We start from the raw sequence: 22,823 nt of genomic DNA on the forward strand, positions 1-22,823 counted from the left end.
AAGTAACAGGACGTGACGTATTTTCCAACCGAGTGCCTCTCCGTGAACCGCGAAGGGGGGCCGAGCTTCCACTTCCGGGTGAGAGGTGGTCGCCATGGCGGTGTTGGCTTCCAATCCTAACAACCCCGTGGTGTTCTTTGATGTCACGATAGGCGGCCAGGTAAGGCTCGCTCGGGGGAGGCTGAAGGGGGGGGAGGTCTGGCGTGGGGGCGAGGGAGGGGCGCGCGAGGAGGAAGAGGAGGCTCTGACGGTTCTGCCCATGCCCAGGAGGTCGGCCGCATGAAAGTGGAGCTCTTCGCCGACGTGGTCCCCAAGACGGCGGAGAACTTCAGGTAAGCCTGAGGAGAAAACTCGGCGGAGGACTGGTCGTGTATTTGTGTTTGACAGACAATGCGGCATGCCATAAAGATGCGCGGCGAGAGCGACACCTCTGGGCCCTATGCCGCATTGTCTCCCGGCCTCCTTTTCTTCCGGCAGCCTTGTTAATGCCAATGATGGTAGCGGTGGGTAACGAGTGAGTTGTAAGCCTAGAGCGACGCGTCTCGGCTCATATGCGCGCGGGAAGCTGTGCTGGTCCCACGTGGCTGATTTCCTTCCCTTTTAAAAAATAACATTAAAAAATCCCCTTTTCTGTCGAAATCGGCACGGGCAACGCTAGATTTCTGACATAGAAATGGGGTTAGCCAAGTGGGGTTGCTTAGAAAATCTGATCTTGTTTTGTGTGGGAACTTTAAAAAACCAAGAAATCCTGAGTTAGAAAAAGCAGAAGCTCCTCGCTGATGCTCCTTGTTCTGGTGACCAGTCACAACTCTGGGTTGCTCTTAGGACTGGCGCTACGGATTGGCCTTGCCCTGTACCTGCAGGGACCCCACTGCCAACCCTAAAGCCTCCTGGGCCTGCTCTTCCTGTGGCCCCTCCATATTGTGACCACTGTCTCTAGTCCACAGCGGAGTGGTGAGGAGACAGGAGACCAACCTTCAGATATTTTCCCTTCCTAGGCAGTTGCACAGGTTTTAGGTGAGACATCAGATGAAGGGGCAACTGCATGAATTAACAAAGGTGAGGAGGCAGCAGATGGGCCCACTCAGGAAGTCCACTGAAGGCATCTTTCTCTAAAGACTGTTGGAAACCAGGAGACTTGTGCGGATTCTGTGGCACTCTAAATGTCACTTGACTACTACTCACATCATCCATGGCTATTGGCCATACTGGTTGCGGGCTGGTGGTACTTGTAATCCAGTAACATTAAGAGTGCCACAGGTTCCCTCTAGCAAAGCTTCCTTATTTTATGCTTTTGTCAACTCTTAGATTCATGAAATGGGAAGCCCCTCAAAGTCTTACTCATTGTGATCCAATTACTAATAATTTGCTCAAGTGGTCACTGGTTATCATAGTGACTTGGCACTTTGGATTTCCCCAGCCTTTTCATGTTGACTAGAATTTAAATAGAGTCTAGTAAACAATGCAACCACTGGTTTTACTGGCTTGCTCTCCATCCTGGCATGGCAAAATGTGCCCTTAGGCAGATCTGTATTAAGACAGCAGTAAACTTTGATTGGGGGCTGTCTTCTCTCACCACACAGCTAGTTCTTGCCTGTAGGGTTGGATTTGATCAGAGGTCAGCAACTGACAGGTCACTGGCTGAATCTGGTCTTCACCATCTCCAGATAAATACCCTCCCCTCCCTTCCTCAGAATGGTTCAGCCAGTGCATGTGAAAAAATATTATTCCTTATGCCATTCTTTTGGCACAGTCTTTCCCATCTGGTGCCCTCCAGGTATTTTGGATTGCACCTTCCATCATTGCCAGCCTTTAGACATGCTGACTGGGGCTGATTATTATTATTTATTGAATTTATATACCACCCTATACGAGGAGGTCTAATGGGACTTGTAGTTCAAAACTACAAGGGCACTAGATTGGGAAGGCTTCTGGGTTTTCTTCATCTCTTTCCCAGACAATCTGTCACATGGTGCGAGAAAGCAATGGGTGGAAAGAGAAAAAGACTAGACTTACACATAATCTGTTCTTCCTGTACAAGGGTATCTTGGTTCTCAAACTTAATGTTTTCTGGAAGTCTGTTCCAAAACCAAAGCATTCCAAAACCAAGGCATGCTTTCCCATAGAAAGTAATGCAAAATGGATTAATCCGTTTCAGACTTTTAAAAACAACCACTAAAACAGCAATTTAACATGAATTTTACTATCTAACGAGACCATTGATCCATAAAATGAAAGCAATAATCAATGTACTATATTATAAAATAAATAAGATAGTATTGTAGATAATAAAAATTAAAATTAACTTTTTTTCTTACCTGCACTGATGATAGTCATTGTTTGGATGGGGGGCTTTTATCCATTTCTGCAATCACACAATCAGTCAATCAATAAGTAGCTGAACTGGGTCCCACACAGTCACAAAGACTAAAAAAACACACACCTCAAAAACACAAAATAAATAGCAAAAACAAAAGCGCCAAACTTAATCCGTTCTGGAAGTCCGCTTGACTTCTGAAATGTTCAAAAACCAAGGTGCAGCTTCTGATAGGTGTAGTCGCCCTGGAAACAATAGCCGACAGCCACATCGGACGTTCAGCTTCCGAAAAACGTTCAAACACCAGAACACTTACTTCTGGGTTTTCAGCATTTGAGAACCAAGGCGTTTGAGAACCAAGATATCGCTGTATTGGACTAAACGTCTTTCTCTAAATGCAGAGCAAACCTCCATCCTTTTCGAAAGAATATGGCATACCATGGAGAGAGAACATAATGGTTTTTCTCTCTTTTTCATAGTAGCCCACAAGCCAAAAAATATTTGCTCAGCACTGAACTTAGATTATTATTGGTCCCTTCCTACTTAGTATATACTATTTTGTAACAGAAATAATTTTAAAGTTTTAAGTTGCTTTTCTAGAAATTGCTGTGAATTCTAGAATTGCAACTTAACACTGAATTCCATCTTAACAGTTATTCCAGTATTCAGGAATACTTAAATTTGTGGACCTAAAAAAGAACATCCCTGTAAGTAGAACTAACTTGAAGATTTCTTCTTCTTTTCAGGCAGTTTTGCACAGGTGAATTCAGGTATGTTGTCTCGGTGTAAAAAAATAAGCATTTGAGCAAACAGGAAAACCTTCATCCCTGGCTGGGTTCTAAAGCTGTGATACATATGCTTAGGAGAACCAGAGGTGGCTGCACTTTTCACTGCAGCAGTGCACAACATCAAGGAGACAAACCATTTTAAAGATCAAATGGTGGCTTGTCTCCTTGGAAGAAGAATCAAAACCCCCCAAAGAATAACCTACTGGCTTTGCAAATGCCTCGTCTCTGCTTGTGTACAACATTTATTTGGTTCCGGAGATGTACTTGGTTGTTGTTTGGAGTTTTTGTTCCTTATCACCTGGGGTGCAAAAGGAAAGGCTCAGAGAGTGACATGGGAGTTTATTTTACAGTGGTCATAAGTCAGCAATTTCTTTGGTGTATACATTCCTTGAGAACTGGGAATTTGTAAGTTTGAAAACTGGGATTTTGATGAGTTCCTAGATTGCAGAAATACTGTGCCTTGATTTCTCCCTCACACTTTCCCCATTCAGTTTAAGCCGCAAGTTCTTATTTCTGCAGTCTGAGTCCCTTGTGTGTTGATGAGTGTTTGTCTAATAAGTCCTAAATATAATTAGAAGGCTGATGCCTCTCTGGGTGGTATTTTCTCTTGCCCTTCACCTGGGGTGTGCAGACAGATGTAAAAAGAGCACTTGGCCTCTTGGTTTAATCAAAGCAGACTTGCAGTAGGCTGAAGGGGGAGGAGGATACTTTCTGCCCATCTTACAGAAAGCCAGCCTCTCACTTTGTCCAAGCTGGCTTCTATGACCGCTTTCCATATGTAGCCAGATGACCCAGACACATCTGCTGAGGGTCAGAAAGTAGCACATGACCTGCCTTGACCTTTGGGGGCTGGGCGGCCTTTGGCAATCCACTTCTTTGGCCAAAGCTCGTTGGTAGTTCACATCTGAAACCACATCTGAGATCTTTCAGGTCACCGATTCAAAGCCCACTGCAGATGTGAATGCATTGAGGACTGGGGTGGGGTAGTTCCTGTGGTCCGAGGCTGCACAACTTCACCATGTCTGTATCTTTGTATTCTAGGAAAGATGGAGTTCCTATCGGCTACAAAGGCAGCACTTTTCACAGGTACATTGCTTGTCTGACTCTTAAAGTGAAGCTTTCAATGCATGGCAACAACCCAATGTTTGGGAAGCGTTGCTCAAGGGGCAAGCCTTGAAGGGTTTCTCAAGAGCTTGTCTTGGATCACCCACTGTTGATATAGAAAACAAGGCTTAGCAGGATTTGGGAACAGCTGCACAAATAGCTTCTTCCCATTCCTTCATTAAAAACAATAAGTGTCTGTTGTAGCCAACATCAGACCTACTCAAGAGTAAACACACTGAAATTAATAGAAATAGCTATGACCATGGATTTCAGTGGATCTGCTCTGAGTAGGATTAACAACTACTCCAATGCCGGCAATGATCAGCAGGTGGCCCTGTGGGTGCAATTTTGCTCTTTGACTGGTTGCAAGGCCACTGAAGAACACAGAGCCAACTGGCAAGCTTCCCAGATGTGTGCTGAAGAGTAACTGTTTTCTCTGTCTAGCCTACAATTTATTTATTTCTCCCACTTTTTCAGGGTCATTAAGGACTTCATGATCCAAGGAGGCGATTTTGTAAACGTAAGTGCTCCATTTTTTTCATTCTGCTTTGTTGTCATCAAGGGGAAGGACATTGCAGTGTTTCCTCTTGGAATCTTACCTTTGGTTACAACCTGTTGCTTGTTGGTAGTGAGGTAATAATAATAATAATAATAATAATAATAATAATAATAATAATAATAAAATAATTTGTTCATACCCCACCCATCTGGCTGAGTTGAACCCGGGTTCAGGCAACATGCTGAGCCAAACCATGGCTTAATCCACAGATGCAGGGCCAGAGGAGTAAAGCAGCTGTGAGCTCCTCTGGGAATCTGCATGTTCACCCTAAGCCATGTTTTGCCCAACCAAATATAATTCTGTGGCGGGTGCTCAAGAAAAGCTAACTGAGGTTGCAGAAAGTTTTGTGTAACTGCCCTTAAGCTTCACAAAATAGGTACTCTGGTAAGTTCTGGCAGACTTACCTGAATTGGTGCCTGAATAGACAAGCCTTGATGTTGCACAGGATACTTCAGTTGTAAAATAAGAGGGAAGAGGAAGTTAAGGGAGGCAGGCGCAGAAAACATTCAGTTGCCCCACAGCCAACTTTAGATGTTATATCATTTGCTTTAGTACCTTAAAATTGTAAACTTACTTTGGTGCCTTGACAGAAAAATAGTATATACAGTGGTACTTGGGTTACATACGCTTCAGGTTACAGACTCCACTAACCCAGAAATAGTACCTTGGGTTAAGAACTTTGCTTCAAGATGAGAACAGAAATCGTGCTCCGACGACAGCGGGAGGCCCCATTAGTTAAAGTGGTGCTTCAGGTTAAGAACAGTTTCAGGTTAAGAACAGACCTCTGGAACGAATTAAGTACTTAAGCCAAAGTACCACTGTAAATGCAATAAATAATCAGCCCACAGCACTTTAATTTAGACCATACACAAAACTCTTCAGTTAGCTATTTATTATTACTATTACACACAATCTATGTAAATCAGGGTAGGCTAACCTTTTTCAGACCAAGGGCCACATTGAGCAGTGGCCAACTGCCCTAGGGCCACAAGTAAATGTGGACATAGTCAAAAATGAGTGGCCAAAGTGTCAGGAACAGACCTGGGCAGCCTAAGAATGTGCCTTTACACTTGGATTGCAAAACTATGTTGCTGCTGGAAAGAGATTTAAGAGGATGAGCCAAAGGCCACTTGGGGAAAGTCTGTTTTTTAAGGGCGGATTTGAAGGAAAGAAGAGAGGAGGACCATGTAGCTGTTCAGGGAAAGAGGTTCTCAAAACACATTTCTGCAAGTGTTCTAATTATGTGGCTGGTTTTATCAAGAGGCACTTGTCAGCATCCAAAATAAACAATAAATGAGAACATTACTCACTCCCAATAAAACTTCAGCTGTGGAATTGAGTGCATGACCACTTTCTAAAACAGGGAGATGGCACCGGAGTGGCAAGCATCTACCGGGGTCCCTTTGCAGATGAAAACTTCAAGCTGAAACACTCCGCTCCTGGTCTGCTGTCCATGGTAAGTAGCCTGGAGAAAATTATTGTGGTCCAGCAATTTCATTTGACTTCTGGCTCCCTTTTCTGACCCCTATAAAGAGATGGGGTTGGCCTGCCATTTGGTGTGCCTTTTAAAAGCAGTGGGACGTCAAGTGTCTTTGGCATGGAGTACCCATGCAGATATTTAAATGTTGGACTTCAACTCCCTATTTGGGCATGATGCTTGCTGAATTACCTTGAGCCATTCACAGGGTGACTGCAAGGATAGAATGGGATAAGCCCTACACCCACCACTTCATGTTTCAGTTAAACTTGGAAGCAACTTGGCTACATTTGGAACTAGGGTGCACCTGGGGTTGCTCATGTCTATGTGCAAAGGTAGCAGTCTCTCCTGGCCCTGCTTCTGTGGATTAACCATGAAGCCCATGGTGATAATTTTCTTAATAATAAAAAACCCAACTCCCACTGTAATGGTTTTCCTAAACCTATACTGCTAACACCATTTAGTATAACTTACACCCTTTACCAACCAATAACCCTGTGAGGTGTAAGTGTGGGGCAAAGCCAGTCATGTCATTAATATATTTGTCAAATGCACTCATGCCTTGGGAATCGAATGTTTTGGCTCCCAAACGCCGCAAACCCAGAAGTGAGAGTTCCAGTTTGCGGACATTCTTTGGAACCCAAACATCTGGCACAGCTTCCACTGCTTCCACTGCTTTCTGCAGCCAATTGGAAACCGCGCCTTGGATTCCAAACATTTTGGAATTCAAACGGACTTCTGGAACGGATTCCATTTGACTTCCGAGGTATGACTGTATTTGACAAGGCACTAACATTTATGATGTAATGCACAAGCTTATGTAGTTACTGTGTCTTCAAATGTGTATATACTTAATACCAGCAGCTTATTTTACAGTACTATGACTAAACCAAGGCAGCTTTGAGGAATCCTAATAAAACTTTTGACAGACTGATCTTATATTATACTCCACCTCAGTCAAACTTCACCAACACTTTAACTATGAGCTTTCATTGAAGCTTCTGTTTCCAGCCCTGCTGAATTCCAGATTTGTTTATTTTCCCGTCTTGGCTAGTCAAGTCGCTTGGCTAACCAAGCTACTCTTTGACCGCCAAGCCCTTCCACCTTCCGTTCAGGTCTTCTCCACTCTTCCTCAGTTCTCAGTTCTCAGCCTCTGCTATTTTCTTCCTCTGGATGTCCAGCGCAGACAGACTCTGGCTAACTAGCACCCAGCCTTATATTCACTTCTTCTGGCCCCTCCCAGTCTTGCCTCAGCCAATCACATTGTCAGTCTAAGAATTCTAAACCAGCAACCACCAATCAGAGTATACATCTCTTATGTCCTTCAGTTGCATACTGAGAGTTCTATCTCCAGCCCCTCCCCAACTGTCAGTTAAGGTCCCCCAGTGACAGTTAGTTTAACTTTCAGTTGACCAGAGAAAAGATTTCCTCTGCCAAACGCATTACAATGTACATTATAATACAGATAACCAAATACATTGCACAATACTCATTAAACAGTTTTAAGAAACAGAATTTCTTCATAAGCTGTTTGAAACCGCGGTCGTTCAGCAGGGGCTCAGAGTACTTTTGACCTTTCCTGCCATCATAAAGGCCTGGTGTAGCACCCGCAAAAAGCATTATGGTTTAGTCAGACATGTCCAGGTATATGTTTTAATCTGTTTTTAGCTTATTCACCCTGAAAAGAAGTGATTTTCATTTCTCTGCCCAGATCAGAGCTGCTGTGCTAGTCGACATATCAGCAGGGTGGTCTTAGGACCACCTTTTATTTCTTTGTTCCTTTGGGATCCTGTGCACCAGACCAGCTGTGGCAGAGCGAGGCTGAGTGTGCGCCTTTGCCTTCCATGATTTATGTGGATTTTTTCCCCCGCTAGGCAAATAGTGGCCCCAGCACCAATGGCTGCCAGTTCTTCATCACCTGCTCCAAGTGTGACTGGCTGGATGGGAAGCATGTAGTCTTTGGTAAGTAGTCAGGACAAATTTTTAAAGTCCTACCTTCACGCAGAGCATAATTAAACTGTGGAACTCTCTCTCCGAGGAGGCAGTGATGGCTTTAAACAGGAATGGACAAATTCATGGAGGAGGGAGGGTTATAGATGGCTGTGGTCTGACCCAGGGCTGATTCAGAGGCTTTAATGCTTCTGAATACCAGTTGCTGGAAGCCACGGGAAGGGAGAGTGCTCTTGTGCTTAAGTCCTGCTTGCAGCTTTCCCAGAAGAGGCATCTGGTTGGCCACTCTGAGAACAGGATCCTGGACTGGATGGGCCATGGGCTCTTCTTATGCTCTTAGTTCCAATCTGGGCAAGGACCAAGATCAGAAAAGCTCCTTTAGGTGTGTCCATGGCCTTGGGAGGGCCTGTGGGAATTCTCTTAGTTCCCTCCCCAAAAAAACAACCCAAGCCCATTGCCCATCCCCATATTGCAATCTGCTTTTGATTTATTTATTTATTTAGGCAGGCAGGCAGGCAGGCAACTTATTCAGCCCATAACACATAGCTTCTAAGCCGAATACAATAAAGTTACAAAGGAAAAGAAGTAGATAGAATCAATAATAAAAACAGGAGAGTTCACTTAATATGCTAGCTGAAATAGAAAGGTCTTTATTGGTCATCAGAAGTTTAACAGGCAGGGGGTCTCAGTCAGGAGTTCCACAGAATCAATCCTACAATACCAAATGCACAGATCCTAGTAGAGTCATGTGTTTGAGTCATAGGGAACCCCTAGAAGAGATTCCCCTGCAGATCTCCATGGTCAAGCAAGGCCACATCTGTACACAGTCCCCTCTTGCATTGTTTGACCTTAATTTTGCTGATGATGAGTTGGAAATACTTGAAAAATTAAAGTCATCCTTTTTTCTTTTTTCTTTTAAACCCGGCAGGTAAAATAGTTGATGGGCTGCTTGTCATGAGAAAAATTGAAGTAAGTATTTTAGCCAAAGAAGTAACAATTGTGCTAATTTGCGGGTTTGGTGCACAAGTCAGCAGTCTGATTACCACGCAGAATTGGGCAGCTTAGGAATCTAAGTTAAGATTCTAGTCCTTATTGTGGCAGAATGTAAAGCACATGAAGATGTTGACCACCCTGGGCTTGAGTGATAAGGCTTGACTTCTGCTGCCTTTCTGACCGTCCTGATCCGTTAACTGTAAATGGGGATGCTGCTTTACATCATTCAAAGTGGCAGGCAGCTCTTCAATTCAAAACTGAGAATGATCTCCGTCAGTTTTTGAGACACAACATTGTGGGTTGCAGGTTTGCCAGTAGAAAAATAAGGTCCTGAGGACACCAACCAATCATAAATGAGAAAAATTATCTTGAAAATGGCTTGCTAAGGGGTGGGGAAAGTAATATAATGGCTCTTCCCAGCAGGGGCTGAAGGTCTCCTCTTAATGCTGCCTTTTGCTCCCTCCTCAGAACGTGCCCACCGGTCCAAATAACAAGCCCAAACTGCCAGTGGTGATTGCCCAATGTGGTGAGATGTAGGGGGAAACGATTCTCAAGGTAGGTACCCATCTCCATAGCTGTGATAGCCACAACCTGGCCCAATGAAGCTAGGGAGGGTGGATAAGCTATATTGCATATCTATCTCTAGCTTGAGTAAAAAAATAAAGATTTTTAGGAAGCTGAATTCTTTCCTTTTATGGAATACAGCATATGCCAAGGGTTGTATTCAGCTAAGTCAGATTCAAAGTAGACCATATCAAATCATCAAACTTAAGTTAATAATGCCCATCAATTTCAGTGCGTCCACTTCTGAATCTGACTTCAGTTGAATGAAACCTTAGTGTATGCTGTGCTCCATAAAAGTGCAGAATTCAGCTTTGTAAGGATCTTAACATTCATTCAAACTAGAGACAGGTATGTAATTATCAGGTAACATTTTGAAGGTAAATGTTTTGCTCATCTGGTTTTGAAATCCTGTTTCGGCCTGGTGGAGTCTCCAACTCAGACCAATTGCTGAATAAAGATTTACAGTGGTCAAGAGTGGTGGCTACACTCTCCTTGAGAGCCCTCAAGTTCCCGCAACACATTGCTAAATAAATTCTATTAAGTACAATAAATGCAGAAAATATTAATCGAAAGGAAATCAGGTTTGTCTGCTGACGACACTCATATACTGCATCGTGTGAGCTGCCTTGGCACAAAATCCACTCTCTTTAAGGCCCTTCTTAGGCTTTGGCAATCAAGAACCCCTATAGCAGGTGTGACCACATCCACCAATGACATAAAGTCCCATGTAGGGTTGGACAAGGGAGAATGTGACCCTCCAGCTGGAAAAAGGTTTACCAATCCTGTGGGCTCCCCAGCTACATAGTTGAGTGGATCACTAGTATCTCTGGGTGTTGCAACCCCACACAGACCTCTAGTGGCATTGCCAAGATCCATTCACAAAGCATATTATTTGGGCTGGAATGTGCTGTTTCTGGTACACTGTGTTAGAGCTGTGATGATGACTGACTCTTTGCCTCTTCCTGATTCTAGGTTAGTCTCTTTCCATCTTGGATCACCATCACCTCCCGATTGTTCCATGTTTTTCCTGTGGTGCCTCATCTACCACACATTCCAAACTAATTTTCTCCCCCCATTGTAAATAAAGGAATTTGGTTAAGTGTCTGTTGTTCCATTGGAATGCACAAGGAATTGCCTAACGGGACGTATTATCGGGGGCCATTGTCTTGTGACATCAGCAAAGTTCATCGAGTGAGTCATCCCAGGGAACCTGGACTTGGGTCAGTTGCAAGTGAGGCCTACAATAAAACATGGCAGTGCACCATGCCTCCTGTTCAGGATTCCACCAGGATTCTTCCTGAACTCTCAATTCCATTCCCCCTCCCCCGTTTTCTGTCCCACCCTCCAACAATTAAGTCTTCTGGACCAGAGTATTCTTAATCCTTACTGGGTTGAGTCCCACCCCCCAAAAAATGCTTTTGCCCCATGAAATTTATTTTTGCAAACCACTGGGTTCACTCAAGCCCTGCTGCTCCCTCTCTTTTCTGCATTGGTGGTGCTGTTTTGGCTACATGAGGAATGGCATGGAGAATCAAGTTTGTTCTCAGTATATATGATAGGTATATGTCATTTTATTTTTAGGTGTGGCAGTCCGTTTTTTACTCTGAGAAATAGGAAGGAAAAAATCCAGTTGAGAAACCTTGTGTGATTCATTAAGCACCTGTGGCTGTCTTAAGGGTGTATCCAATGATGTCCTACTCTGAGAGGAGACCTGCTGAAAGTGGTGGACTCAAGTTATTGTGTTCATTAACTCCAGTGGTCCTACCCGGAGTAGGGCCAGAACTGGATACAATCCTCAGCAGACAGCAAGCAAGCACAATGCCCAGGAAGTGGTTGTTTGGGTATTTGGACACTGCCTCTCCCCAGAAGAGCAGAGCCAGGAGTATACAGCAACACAGCCTGGCGTTTTCCTCTTGTGTGGGTGTAGCAGGAATAATGGGTTATATCTAACTTTCTCAGTGAAAGAAATGGGCCCAAGTCATGTTCGATAATTTAAGTGGGTATACTCCGAGTAGAATTAGCATTGCACAAAACCCTTTATCTTTATTATTCAAAGCATATCCTAAATTGCCCAAAAAACCAAAAAGGATACAGTATAGCTATAGGTTGAAATAAGCAATTAACTGAAGGAAGAGCATAAAAGTCAGCAAAATAATTGGAGGGAGGCAACAGCTTTGGCAGGGGCAGTAGCTAAGCTGCCACAGTTGCAAATGCCTTTTGGATCTCCCCCTACTTTATATTAAAAAAATATGTCTACCTCTTGATTTTCAAGCAGAGGCTAATGGGTTACTGGGGGAGAGGAAGTAATAGAGTGAACAGATACAGATCTAAAGTGTCCCTTTTGAGAAATCACATAATACGCCACAAAAGCTATTTGTCTATAACTTTCTGCTAGCCCGTGTGCCTATAACATCCTAATGGGATTTCTGGCAGACCAGGAGAGAGAGATTAGAGCTAGCACTCTCCTAGATTACAGAAATGTCTGCCAACTCTTACTTGCTTCCTGTTTGTGGTCATCCATGGACCTGCCCAGTGTGCTGTTCGCAGGTGGTGCCTGCAGACTTACCCTTCTGACACTTGGCAAAATAGCTTCCTGGCTTGCCAGACACTTTGATCAGGCAATGACCACAGGGTGTAGATGCAGCTGAGTCTTCATTGCTGCTATGGCAGCAGGTTCCACCAGTTTCAAGCACTGGTCTATGGGACACCTGCTGCCCTTTAGATGATGCTGTGCTCCTGTCAGCCCCAGACACCATGGCCAACTCCCCCAGTGAAAACCATGGTCAAGCAACATTCAGAAAGCCACAGATTTCCCCAACCCTGCCATGAAGAGGGTGAATGGGCAAAGGGTTGGGTAAAGGAGAGAAGCAAGATGCTTCCACAGCACAACAGTCATTCTACTGGGATTGAACTAGGTCAGCAGTCTGTGTCATGCAAGTATGGCTGCTCATAGAATCAGAGTTGGAAGGGATTCCTAAGAGTCATCTAGTCCAACCTCCTGCAATGCAGAAATCTCAACTAAAGTATCCATGGCAAAGGGGCATCCAACCTCTGCTTAAAAACCTCCAATAAAGGAGAGTCCACTATCTTCCGAGGGAGTCTGTTCCACTGTCAAACAGCTCCTACTGCCAGATATATCTTCCTGGTGTTCAGCTCTTTGTCTTCAGTGTTGAGGAGCACAATCAGAACTCAGACGTGTAAAAACAAAGAAAAACCACACCAAGGGTCTGTCTACTCTTTGAAATATTGAGCAACCAGATGCTAGGAGCAGGTGCACTTGCAGAAGGCACCCCAAACTTGGCACCACTGCTGCCTAAGGGGAAACAAGGCAGAACGGCTGACATTGCATGGCCTTAGGGTGGAGGAGCTGGAGGAGCAAAAGTCTCAGACAAACATTTAAAAGGAAATAAAAGCAGATAGAAAAAGTTGGGGAGAGCTTTCATGGTAAGAACTAGGAGTTGGTGCCTGGGAAGATTAGCTGATGTGGGTTGGACATCATGTGGTCTAAGTCAGAGGGTCGAATGAATCTAAACCATGCTTATTTCAAAGCCATCAAATTCACAGGGGCTTCAGAGTGAGTGGGGGAAGCTGGAATTCGCTTTGGCAAAGTTTCCTTGGTTTGTTCAAATGAGGATGAACACAAAGTTCACAGGCAGGTTCACGGATTGTTAGTAAAGAACAGGACCTTGGGGAACCAGATTCAAATCATACATGAACACAGTTGGACTTATTTCTGAGTAAAAACTTTATAGTGGTGCTTTGTGTGTCATTAATTATACAAAATTCTGATTTCTAACAGGATGCTGATGGCCTTGGTGTAAGGCTGAACAAAACAACCCATCTGTTTTCTCATTAAGGCTGGGTCAGAGCTTGAGAACACTGCCAGTCCCAGTCTTATGGTGGGGGCACAGTGGTCCAGCATCTGTTCTACATGCAGAAGGTATTGGGTTCAATACCCCATCACCCCAGGCAGAGCTAGAGGCATTTCTTGCCTGAAATCCTGGAGACTCACTCAGTGTAGATAGCACAAATGTTCTGCCTATGTAAGCCAGGTTCCTCTGTTCCTAGGTGATCATAGACAGACAGGTAAAACAAAACTGAGGAAATATTTCAGGTGATGGAGTGAGTTGTTTTACAGCGTCATTCTATGCATGTTTATCTACTAACTAGTCAGTTCCACTGAGGTAAGCGGACCTCCCTCCCAGGTAAGTGTGCATCAGGCTCCAAGCCTTATTGAAGTCAATTGCAATAGAACACTCACATTAGGGAAAATAAAGCCATTTTCATCTGCATGCAGCCTTCCTATGCAAGTATACCCACAATTAAGAACTACATTTAGGTAATTCTGCTTTGGATGAATGAGAAAACTCCATTGACAACAGCAGGGGTTACTTCCCAGTTAGAAGAGTAATAGCAGTCCTTCTGGTGGTTCCCTCTGAGAGAAGTTACAGGGAACCAGGCAGAGGGCCTTCCACAGGGAGGGTGCCACTATGAAGAAGGCCCTCTGCCTGGTTCCCTGTAACTTCTCTCAGAGGGAACCACCAGAAGGTCAAGGAGATAAAGAACTACGTATACAACTTTTAGAAGGCATCTGAAGGCAACCCTGTATAGGTAAGTATTTAATGTTTCGTGCTGTTATATTTGCTGGAAGCCTCCCAGAGTGGCTGGCACAAGCCCATCAGAGGGGCTGGGGTACAAATAATAAAATTATTATTATCCACTGACTAAGGGCAAATCCACAGTATACAAGTAAAGCACATGATTTCCCCCCCAAAAATCCTAGGAATTAAGGGTGCTGGAAATGGTAGCTCTGTAAGGGAAAAACTAGAGTTCTGTAAGGTCTTTGAGAAAACCAGTGCTTTTTTTCTTAAAAAATGTTTAGGGGTACTCTCATTTTCTTATTCATATTGAAATACTGCCCTCAAACTTGGAATCACAAAATGTTTAGGGGTATGCGTACCCCTGCATCCCCCCAGAAAAAAGCACGAGAAAACCCATGTGCTTTTGTTGTTTAGTCATTTAGTTGTATCCGACTCTTCGTGACCCCATGGACCAGAGCACGCCAGGCACTCCTGTCTTCCACTGCTTCCCACAGTTTGGTCAAACTCATGCTGGTAGCTTCGAGAACACTGTCCAACCATCCCGTCTCATCCTCTGCCGTCCCCTTCTCCTTGTGCCCTCAATCTTTCCCAACATCAGGGTCTTTTCCAGGGAGTCTTCTCTTCTCACGAGGTGGCCAAGTATTGGAACCTCAGCTTCAGGATCTGTCCTTCCATGTGCTTTAGATGTGCATTGAATGTATTTAAAATGTTTAGTGTGGAGCTGCCCTAAGGCTCTGGGGTGTAGAACCACAGGTCCTGAAAGGTCGTAGCTACCCACTACCTGGTTCTTGGGACTCTGCCCCGCCCATGCCATTTTTACCATCCTGGCTCCACACCATTTTCGGAGACTTCTGCACGCTATAGAATAGCAAGACTGCAGTTTGCTGGGGCGAGCAATGCGTGGGTGGGATCAGGAAGGGAAATATCTGACGGGAAGTAGCTTCCCATACACAGGTAAGAGTCGCACCTGTTGCTCCGCCCACTATTGCCCCGGCTCCGCCCACCCCTGCCGTGCGGCCCTCAGGTGGTGGCCCGCGAGGGAAGGAAGCCTTTAGTCTTCGAAACCGATTCTCCACCGCTGTTCTGCCACATTTACCCGAGAGGCAAGCCCCTGTGAAAATAACGAAGGCTGAGTAAACACACTGAGCGACAAGAGGCCACGATCTTGTGCACACTTACTTGGGAGTAACTCTCACTAAACCACATGGGACTTCTGAGTAAACGTGGGCGCATGGGCAAAGAATGTACAGGCCTTGATCGGGAAAGGGCGGCAGCGGCCCCACAAGGCAAGGGGACCTAGCTTCCCTCGGCCACATGGTCCCCATGTAGGGTTAGGAAAGGGCACTTCCTGACTGTGCCATTCCCCTAAAGGGAGGGGTAGGAAAAGGGAGCGCTCTCGCCTAATCACCACCCGAAACCCATCGACTGGCAGACGGTGCGAGGCAAGCAAGCGCATGTTACAACCTATCTACTCTTTTTTCAGAGGAGGAGGGAGGAAGAGAGGACTGGAGCCCAGCCAATGGCTGCGCGCAGCTTCTGACAGACGGGCTCCCGAGGCCAATGTAATAGGTCCGAACGTTCAGGCGCGCCTCGACACCCCAATCGCTAGGCGCGGCAACTGACTGACGGAATCCGGCGCCCAATAAGTGGCGCACGGTGGGCGGCGCCTGCGGGGTGGCTAGCGAGTGCGCGCCGCCATTGTGGCCAGTTCGATCGGTATCGGGAGCGGAGAGCGGAGCCCAGCAAGCCCGGAGCAAGGGAGCAGCCCCCCCCCCGCCAACGGCCGGCCCCCGAGTCACCATCAACACCGCGCGGGAGGCGGCGCTGCTGCAGCTGCTGCGAAAGCCAGTCACCACCACCGTCCGCCGACAGACACCGGCGCCGCCATGAGCAGCGAGGCCGAGACCCAGTCGCCCACCGCCGCAGCCGCCACAGCCACAGCCGCCCCTCTACCAGCGGCGGCGGCGCCTGCGGCGGCCCCCCTGGCGGCGCCCGCACCCCCGTCCCCCACAACCGCCATCGTCGTCGCCCCGGACGCCAAGCCCGGGAACGGCGGCGGCAGCGGAGGAGGCGGTGGCGGCGGCAACGGATCCAACGGCGGCGGCCTGGGCTCGGCGGCGCCCCCCGCCGGCGGGGACAAGAAGGTCATCGGTGAGGCTGGGGGCTCGGAAAAAAAGAGGGAGGGAAGGAGCGTGTGAGGGACGACGGGCGGGGGAAAGAGGGAGCGAAAGAGGAGGAGAGGGTGGGCGGGGCCTGCGGGCGCGCGCGCGTGTGTGCTAGCGGGGGCGCGGCTGAGCGACTGACAGACTGGGCTAGCTCCGTGGGCTTCTGTCCCCCTTCCTCTCCCGCGCGCGCTTTTTATCCCCTACTCTCCCCCCTCCCGACTCCTCACTCACGTTCCATTTCCCGCCTCGATGATTGGCTGAGGGTGGGCTGGTTGCTCGCTCTCGTGCCTTTCCTTGTCTCCGCCTCCGTTCCGTTCTCCCCTCCTGGATTGGCTGGCCGTGTTGAGGCTTTTTATTCCTCCCCTAGTTCCTCATATTCTAATAAGACTCCCCCCTCCTCCCTTCAGGTCCGAGCGCGTGCCCCGGCCGTTGAGGCGCCTTGCCTCGCGCTCCCTCTCCTTAGCGCGCCTGCGCGGAGAGAATGTTGGTGGGGAAAGGGAAGGCAAGCGGCTCGTGCGTGCGTGTGGGAGGGGGCGTGGCCGAGAAGACGGCGCAAGATGTCCGCCACGCGCGCAGCCTTTGTGTGATTGCAGTGGGGAGCCCCCCCCTCCCTGCTCTCCATTAATCCCGGTTATTGATGCTATTAGCCGCAGATTGTTCTCTGAGCAGTAGCTGTGATGTTTCATGTAGCTGAATTTTTGGTACATTTTTATACCATGCTCTTGGGCCAAAAAGACTTCCAGAGCTGCTTACATACAATCAAATCAAGGCAGTCCCTGCCCCGCAGGCTTACAGTTTTTTAAAAAAACATGATACACAAGGGAAGGGGGGAAATCTAAATTTAGGCACCAGTTCCGGGTCAGGAGGTGTTTGAGGAAGCTGGGCCTCCAGCAAGGCTACTGGAATGAGCCCTGTTTCCTGTTCTTCCCACTGGGGCAGCCTAATGGAATGGCTGCCCCTAGATGACAGTTGAGGGGAGAGGAGGCATGGTGCCACAGGCCTGTCACAGCAGAGCCGATTGAGTGAACTCTGCTTCTCAGTTTCCCTACTGCTGGAATGGTTACCACCGTGTGACAGTTGAGGGGAGAGTGTGTGTGCTTGTGTGTATAAATAATTGATAGTTTATTATTGCAAGTTTTAATTAAATTTGCTTGTTTTATTTACTGGAGTGCCAGTTTTAATATTTTTTTAAAAATACCTTAATCAGGGATTGGAAGTAGATTCAGGCTGAGGGTTATAGGGATATAGTAAGCTGCCTCTTGCCATGTCAGACTTTTGGGTCATGCAGTTCACAATGGACTATACTGACTGGCAGCAGGTCTCCAAGGTTTGGGGCAGTAGATGTTCCCAGCCTCACCTGGAGATGCTGGAGTTTGAACATAAGACCTTCCAGCTTCAAAAGGTGTGTTTTGCCACTGAAGTGTAAGTAGGAAGAACTGCCTTATACTGAATTACACTGAGCTCAATATTAATCTGCTGACTGATAGCAGCTTTGTCTGGTTTCAGAAAGGAGTCTTTTTCTGCCCTAGCAGTAGATGCTTGAGATTAATTCTTTGACCTTTTGCATGCTAAAGTATGTGCTCAGCTACATCCATTTTTTTCTTTTTACACAAAAACCACCAATGACAGTAGCATTTCCCATGCCACTGTCCATTGGCAGGTTGCCATCTTTTGAATCTCCCCTTCCCCTTTATTTGTCCATTTTTAAATAGCCATTTGGTGTGCGGGTGGCTCATGCTCCTTTCCTTGTGAAAAGCTGCATCTGTTTTCCACATATCAAATGGCTTTTCAATGCACAAGAGCAGTCCAGGCTCTGCTTTGCTGCTGTTATTTTTGGGGGCTAGTTGGCAAATTGACAGAAATGTGCACATGATTTGATTGCTCATCCCTTGATTCAGGACTTTGGGATGTCACAAGGCTCATTGGAATCAGTTTTGAAGTTTCATTCCTGCAACTTAAAGCCTTTTAAAAACCTGTTAAAGTTTGTTTAAATTATATATATCTTTTTTTAAAAAAATCTGAAAGCTGCAGTCGTACATCTACCTTATTGAATGGGTATAGTATAGTAAGTGTATAGGAATGGGCTGCATGTTTTATGAAGTTTTTTAAATATTGACGGTGTCTTGTCTTTATTTCCTTTCATGTTTTCAAATAGATTGAAATACATCATATTTTAATTATAAATTCTATGTTTTAATTATAAATTAGTTTTTAATTATAAACACACATATATAGTGTGTACACACACATTGTAAGTGCACTATATGTGTGTGCAAATGCAGTACAAAATTGTCTCAATAAAGATCCCTTGTTGCAGGTGAGAGGATTGAGGGTACCTTGCCTGAGGCCACAAAACTGAACTCATGGCTAAGGCAACAAGTTTCTTTACCCACGTGTGACCCATGGCATCAGGAAAGTTCATCTTTTGGTACATGAGAGCAGCAGCCATGATGCTGTAGTCCAATGATAAGCATCTATATGTGGCTCAGACCTTTTTGAATGGCCCCTCGTGTGTGTGTGTGTGTGTGTGTGTGAGAGAGAGAGAGAGAGAGAGAGAGAGAGGGAGGAGCAGGGGGAGCATATATCTTAACTTGCAGTCACTCTTTCTTTCTTTTTTGTAGCAACGAAGGTTTTGGGGACAGTGAAATGGTTCAACGTAAGGAACGGCTATGGCTTCATCAACAGGTGAGAAGGGGCTGGATGTGATCATTTTTTGAAAGCTGATTTAGGCTCGTGAAATGTGCCTTTTCACGCTAAAGCTGTCCTCTGAGTATCAAGCTAGATCAGGCTTTCCCAGCTTGATGCCCTCCAGCTGTTTGGATTAAAACTCATATCGTGGCACCACGCTGGCTGGGGTTGATGAGATTTGTAGTTCAAAAGCAGATGGATGAAGGCTGAGCTAGATTTGTGCACAGGACTTAATGATACCGATTCCTTCTTTGCTGTACATCTCAGTGGATTGGTTTAGTGCAGTGGTGGCCAAACTTGGCTCTCCAGCTGTATTGGGGCTACAATTCCCATCATCCCTGACCTGGTCCTGTTGGCAAGGGATGGAGTTGTAGTCCAAAAACAGCTGGAGGGCCAAGTTTGGCCACCACTGGTTTAGTATCTGTACCTTGGCAATCTGTACCTTCTTTGTAACTTCTGTTCTTCCAACATGTAAATTAGAGGGGGACTGGGCATAATAAATCAAATGTGAGCCAAGAAGTATAAAAAGGGAGGTGAAATATGAGAGAGAGCAGTTGAGACAGCAGAACTTCTAGAGAGTGCTAGAACTAAACTGAGCATGACTCAACATGCATACTGTAACAGAGATGGCCAGATTTAGGAAATGATTATACTCCTTGGCTGAAGGCTAGTAAAATACCATGTGGTGATTTTGTTCCTTTTGGGGTCCCTCAGTCTCAATAAGGAAAGCAGCAATGAGAGTGAAAAGACAAGTCCAAAGATCTATAAAGGCTGGTGAGGACTGTCCACAGCGATAATAGCCATCTTTTACTTACAGTTCCTGCTAATTTGGCTCTGAACATTGGCCAAAGGAGCACACAGCAAACCAAACCCCCTGGTCATACAGGGTAGTAGATTTTTATCTACAGATGTTCTTACAGAGTGTGTGTATAACATACACACTTAAAATAAAGTGCTGCTAGGTGTCTGCCTTGGGTTGGGTCTACCTTGGGTTGTTTTTCAAAGCAGGTGTGAGTAAACTATGTTAATTAGATTCCTGGTCATTATGCCTAACCCAGAGAAATGCCCCAGGGGCTTCTCTAAAGTACATGGCAAATGAAAAGCATGTAGGTAATTAAAAAACAATAAAAAGCTTAAATGGTTCCTCCACCTCTGCCATACATGTACCTTCTGGCAGATTGTCCACTTTGAGACGTGTAGGTGCCCTGCTGCATTGCCTGCCACATGTAAATCTGTCTTGTGAATGGCATTGATCTATATTAAGGCCTTAGATTAGTGTGACTTCAGTTTATATGGAATTTGATTAGTTTTCCTCTCACTTTTTCTTATGCCATGGCTGCAATTAAGTGCAAAGGCAGGGCGGCTGTTGCTGCCTCTTTGGGGGACATTTCTCCACATCACTACAGCTGGCAGCACTTTTTGTAGTGTTTCAATAGCAGACATGTATGAAACAGTGGTTATTCTAGTATGTTTGGCCTCTATACAGGTGGGTCTGGTTTACCTCAGGCCAATCAGTTGAGGGTCTTAGTAGGCAGGACTGAAATGGGCCTTGGTAGATATTGAGATAGGCTCCATCAGTCGTGTACTTCTGAATATGACTTGGCAGGGCCGTGATATTACATGTGCAGTGTGGCAAAAGGGGACATGCACAGGTCTTAAAGGCGCTATGAGATATTTCAGGAAATGGCAGTTGAAATGAGACAGCTCCTGGTTGACGGGCCAAACCAAATGAGTGCTCACTAATGGTTCCTCATTATCCTGTAAAAAGTGGGGTGCCACAGGGTTCTGGCCTGGGACCAGTATGGCTCAACATCTTCATAAATAATATGGATAAAGGTATTGAGGGGATGCTCATCAAATTTGCAGATGACACCAAACTGGGAAGGGTAGCTAATACTGCAGAAGATAGGATAAGGGTTATCAGATTGGAAAACTGGGCAAAAACTAAAAAATGAATTTCAGTAGGGACTAATTTAATGTTCTGCACTTAGGAAGGAATAACTAGGTGCACAAATATACGATGGGGGTCTCCTGGCTTTCCAACAGTGTCAAGGGAAGTCCTAGTACTGCTCTATTCTGCCTTGGTCAGACCACACCTGGAACACTATGTCCAGTTCTGGGTACTGTAATTTAATAAGGATATTGACAAGCTGGAAAATGTATGGAGTAGGGCAACTGAGATGATCCAGGGTCTAGTAACAAAGCCTTATGGGGAATAGTTAAGGCAGTTGGGTGTGTTTAGCCTGGTAAAGAGAGGAGTTATAGCTATCTTCAGATTTCTAATGGGCTGTCACATGGAAAATGGAGCAGGCTTGTTTCCTTCTGCTCCAGAGGGTAGGATTGGGAAACAAAGGGTTCAAATTGCAAGAAAGGAGTTTCCAATAAACATTAGGAAGAGTTGTTTGACAGTGGAACAGACTTCCTCGGAAGGTGGTGGACTTTCCTTCATTGGAGGTTTTTAAGCATCTGTCAAGGATGTTTTAGTTGTAATTCCCCATTGCTGGTAGTTGGTCTACAGAATCATTGGTGTCCCTTCCAACTCTACAATTCTGTAATTCTATGAATTAATGTTGGCATGTAACTTCCTTGTGTAGTTGAAACACCGATCAGAAATCACTCTCTGTACAAAGTCATTGTATTTATCCACATCACGCTTGAAAATCTTTGTCCTAATTGTAGCCCCACCCGTGTCCAGTCATAGACTCCACCTAGCTCATTCTGCTGTTGCAATACAGTGTGGCAGGAAAGTCTCCTGGCAGTGACTGTGTTTACATCCTGTAATCCCTCCTGTACAGCTCTGTGACTGCAGGATAGGGGAAGGGTTGATGACTATACTTGGTGCTTTGAGACATGTAGAAACCCTACCTGCTTTTATTTGTTTTTCTTTTAATCTCTACTGAGAAAGTAGAATAATCCCTGTTTAGGAAGTAAAAGTATAATAGAATAATAAGGCATATATTGGAATATTCCTTTAATGTTTGTGTTCCAGTGTAAGAGTGTTTGTAAATCAAATATTAATGAAAATGTTTCTGCAGGAAAGGTCTGTCATTTGTCCAAAAAGGCATTTTGGCAAACTTTCAACTTACACCTGCTTGATCATTGTAGCCAGAATTGCAAGAGTCCGCAAAAAGAAATACGAAACTTCCAAGTTAATACACTCCCAGTATTTTTAGCACAAGAAAGTCATGGGTGTGGAGTGAGGAGTGATATGTGTTGTTCCTTGGCAGTCCCCCAATGCTACAGGCTGGCCTCCGTCCAAAATTGAGTGCCACTCCTTCCTGGAAAATGCTGGGTTTTTGTGTCATGTTTTCTGAATATGAAACTCCTTGTTTTACAGGAATGACACCAAGGAAGATGTGTTTGTCCACCAGGTGAGACTGTTTCCTTGTACAACAAGATATGCTGGATTTTGATGAAATGATACACTTTGTGCATTAGCTGAAAGGGGTGGGAAAGTATCAGTTCTGTTGCTCTTGGGAGAAGTCAGTGCTGCCTCAGAACTGAAGTTATGAAGTGTGGAATTTTTATAGGGGAAACCAGTTGACATAAGGTAGCCAAAACCCAATCTTAAGAGCCTATGAATGCTCAACACACTGTGCCTGTTTGCCTACCTGGCA

General features: G+C 45.5%; 2 protein-coding genes and 2 long non-coding RNA genes across 4 annotated transcripts in view; 2 read left to right on the forward strand and 2 right to left on the reverse strand.

Moving 5' to 3' along the window:
- On the forward strand, positions 1–10,851 carry PPIH (peptidylprolyl isomerase H). The gene is made up of 10 exons (XM_083753101.1): positions 1–160; positions 268–332; positions 3,064–3,087; positions 4,147–4,191; positions 4,687–4,729; positions 6,132–6,224; positions 8,120–8,207; positions 9,124–9,164; positions 9,657–9,743; positions 10,725–10,851. The coding sequence occupies exons 1-9, from the start codon at positions 95–97 to the stop codon at positions 9,723–9,725; spliced, it is 534 nt and encodes a 177-aa protein (XP_083609227.1). The 5' UTR covers positions 1–94; the 3' UTR covers positions 9,726–9,743; positions 10,725–10,851.
- Positions 3,098–7,889, reverse strand: LOC310851057. The gene is made up of 3 exons (XR_014567551.1): positions 7,198–7,889; positions 5,173–5,217; positions 3,098–3,403 (listed from the first exon to the last, which is right to left on the reverse strand). It is a non-coding gene; the product is annotated as an uncharacterized lncRNA (long non-coding RNA).
- LOC310851058 lies at positions 10,734–19,130 on the reverse strand. Its single transcript, XR_014567552.1, has 2 exons — positions 16,750–19,130; positions 10,734–15,464 (listed from the first exon to the last, which is right to left on the reverse strand). It is a non-coding gene; the product is annotated as an uncharacterized lncRNA (long non-coding RNA).
- YBX1 (Y-box binding protein 1) overlaps positions 15,999–22,823 on the forward strand; it is a 12,359-nt gene continuing 5,534 nt past the window's right edge. The window contains exons 1-3 of the mRNA XM_083753100.1: positions 15,999–16,504; positions 19,140–19,203; positions 22,544–22,577. Coding sequence (XP_083609226.1) covers positions 16,240–16,504; positions 19,140–19,203; positions 22,544–22,577 — 363 coding nt within the window. The 5' untranslated portion in view covers positions 15,999–16,239. The remainder of the gene's footprint in view (positions 16,505–19,139; positions 19,204–22,543; positions 22,578–22,823) is intronic.

Source organism: Podarcis gaigeae (assembly GCF_964106915.1).
Source record: "Podarcis gaigeae genome assembly, chromosome: 8".
In the NCBI taxonomy this organism is placed as follows: domain Eukaryota; kingdom Metazoa; phylum Chordata; class Lepidosauria; order Squamata; family Lacertidae; genus Podarcis; species Podarcis gaigeae.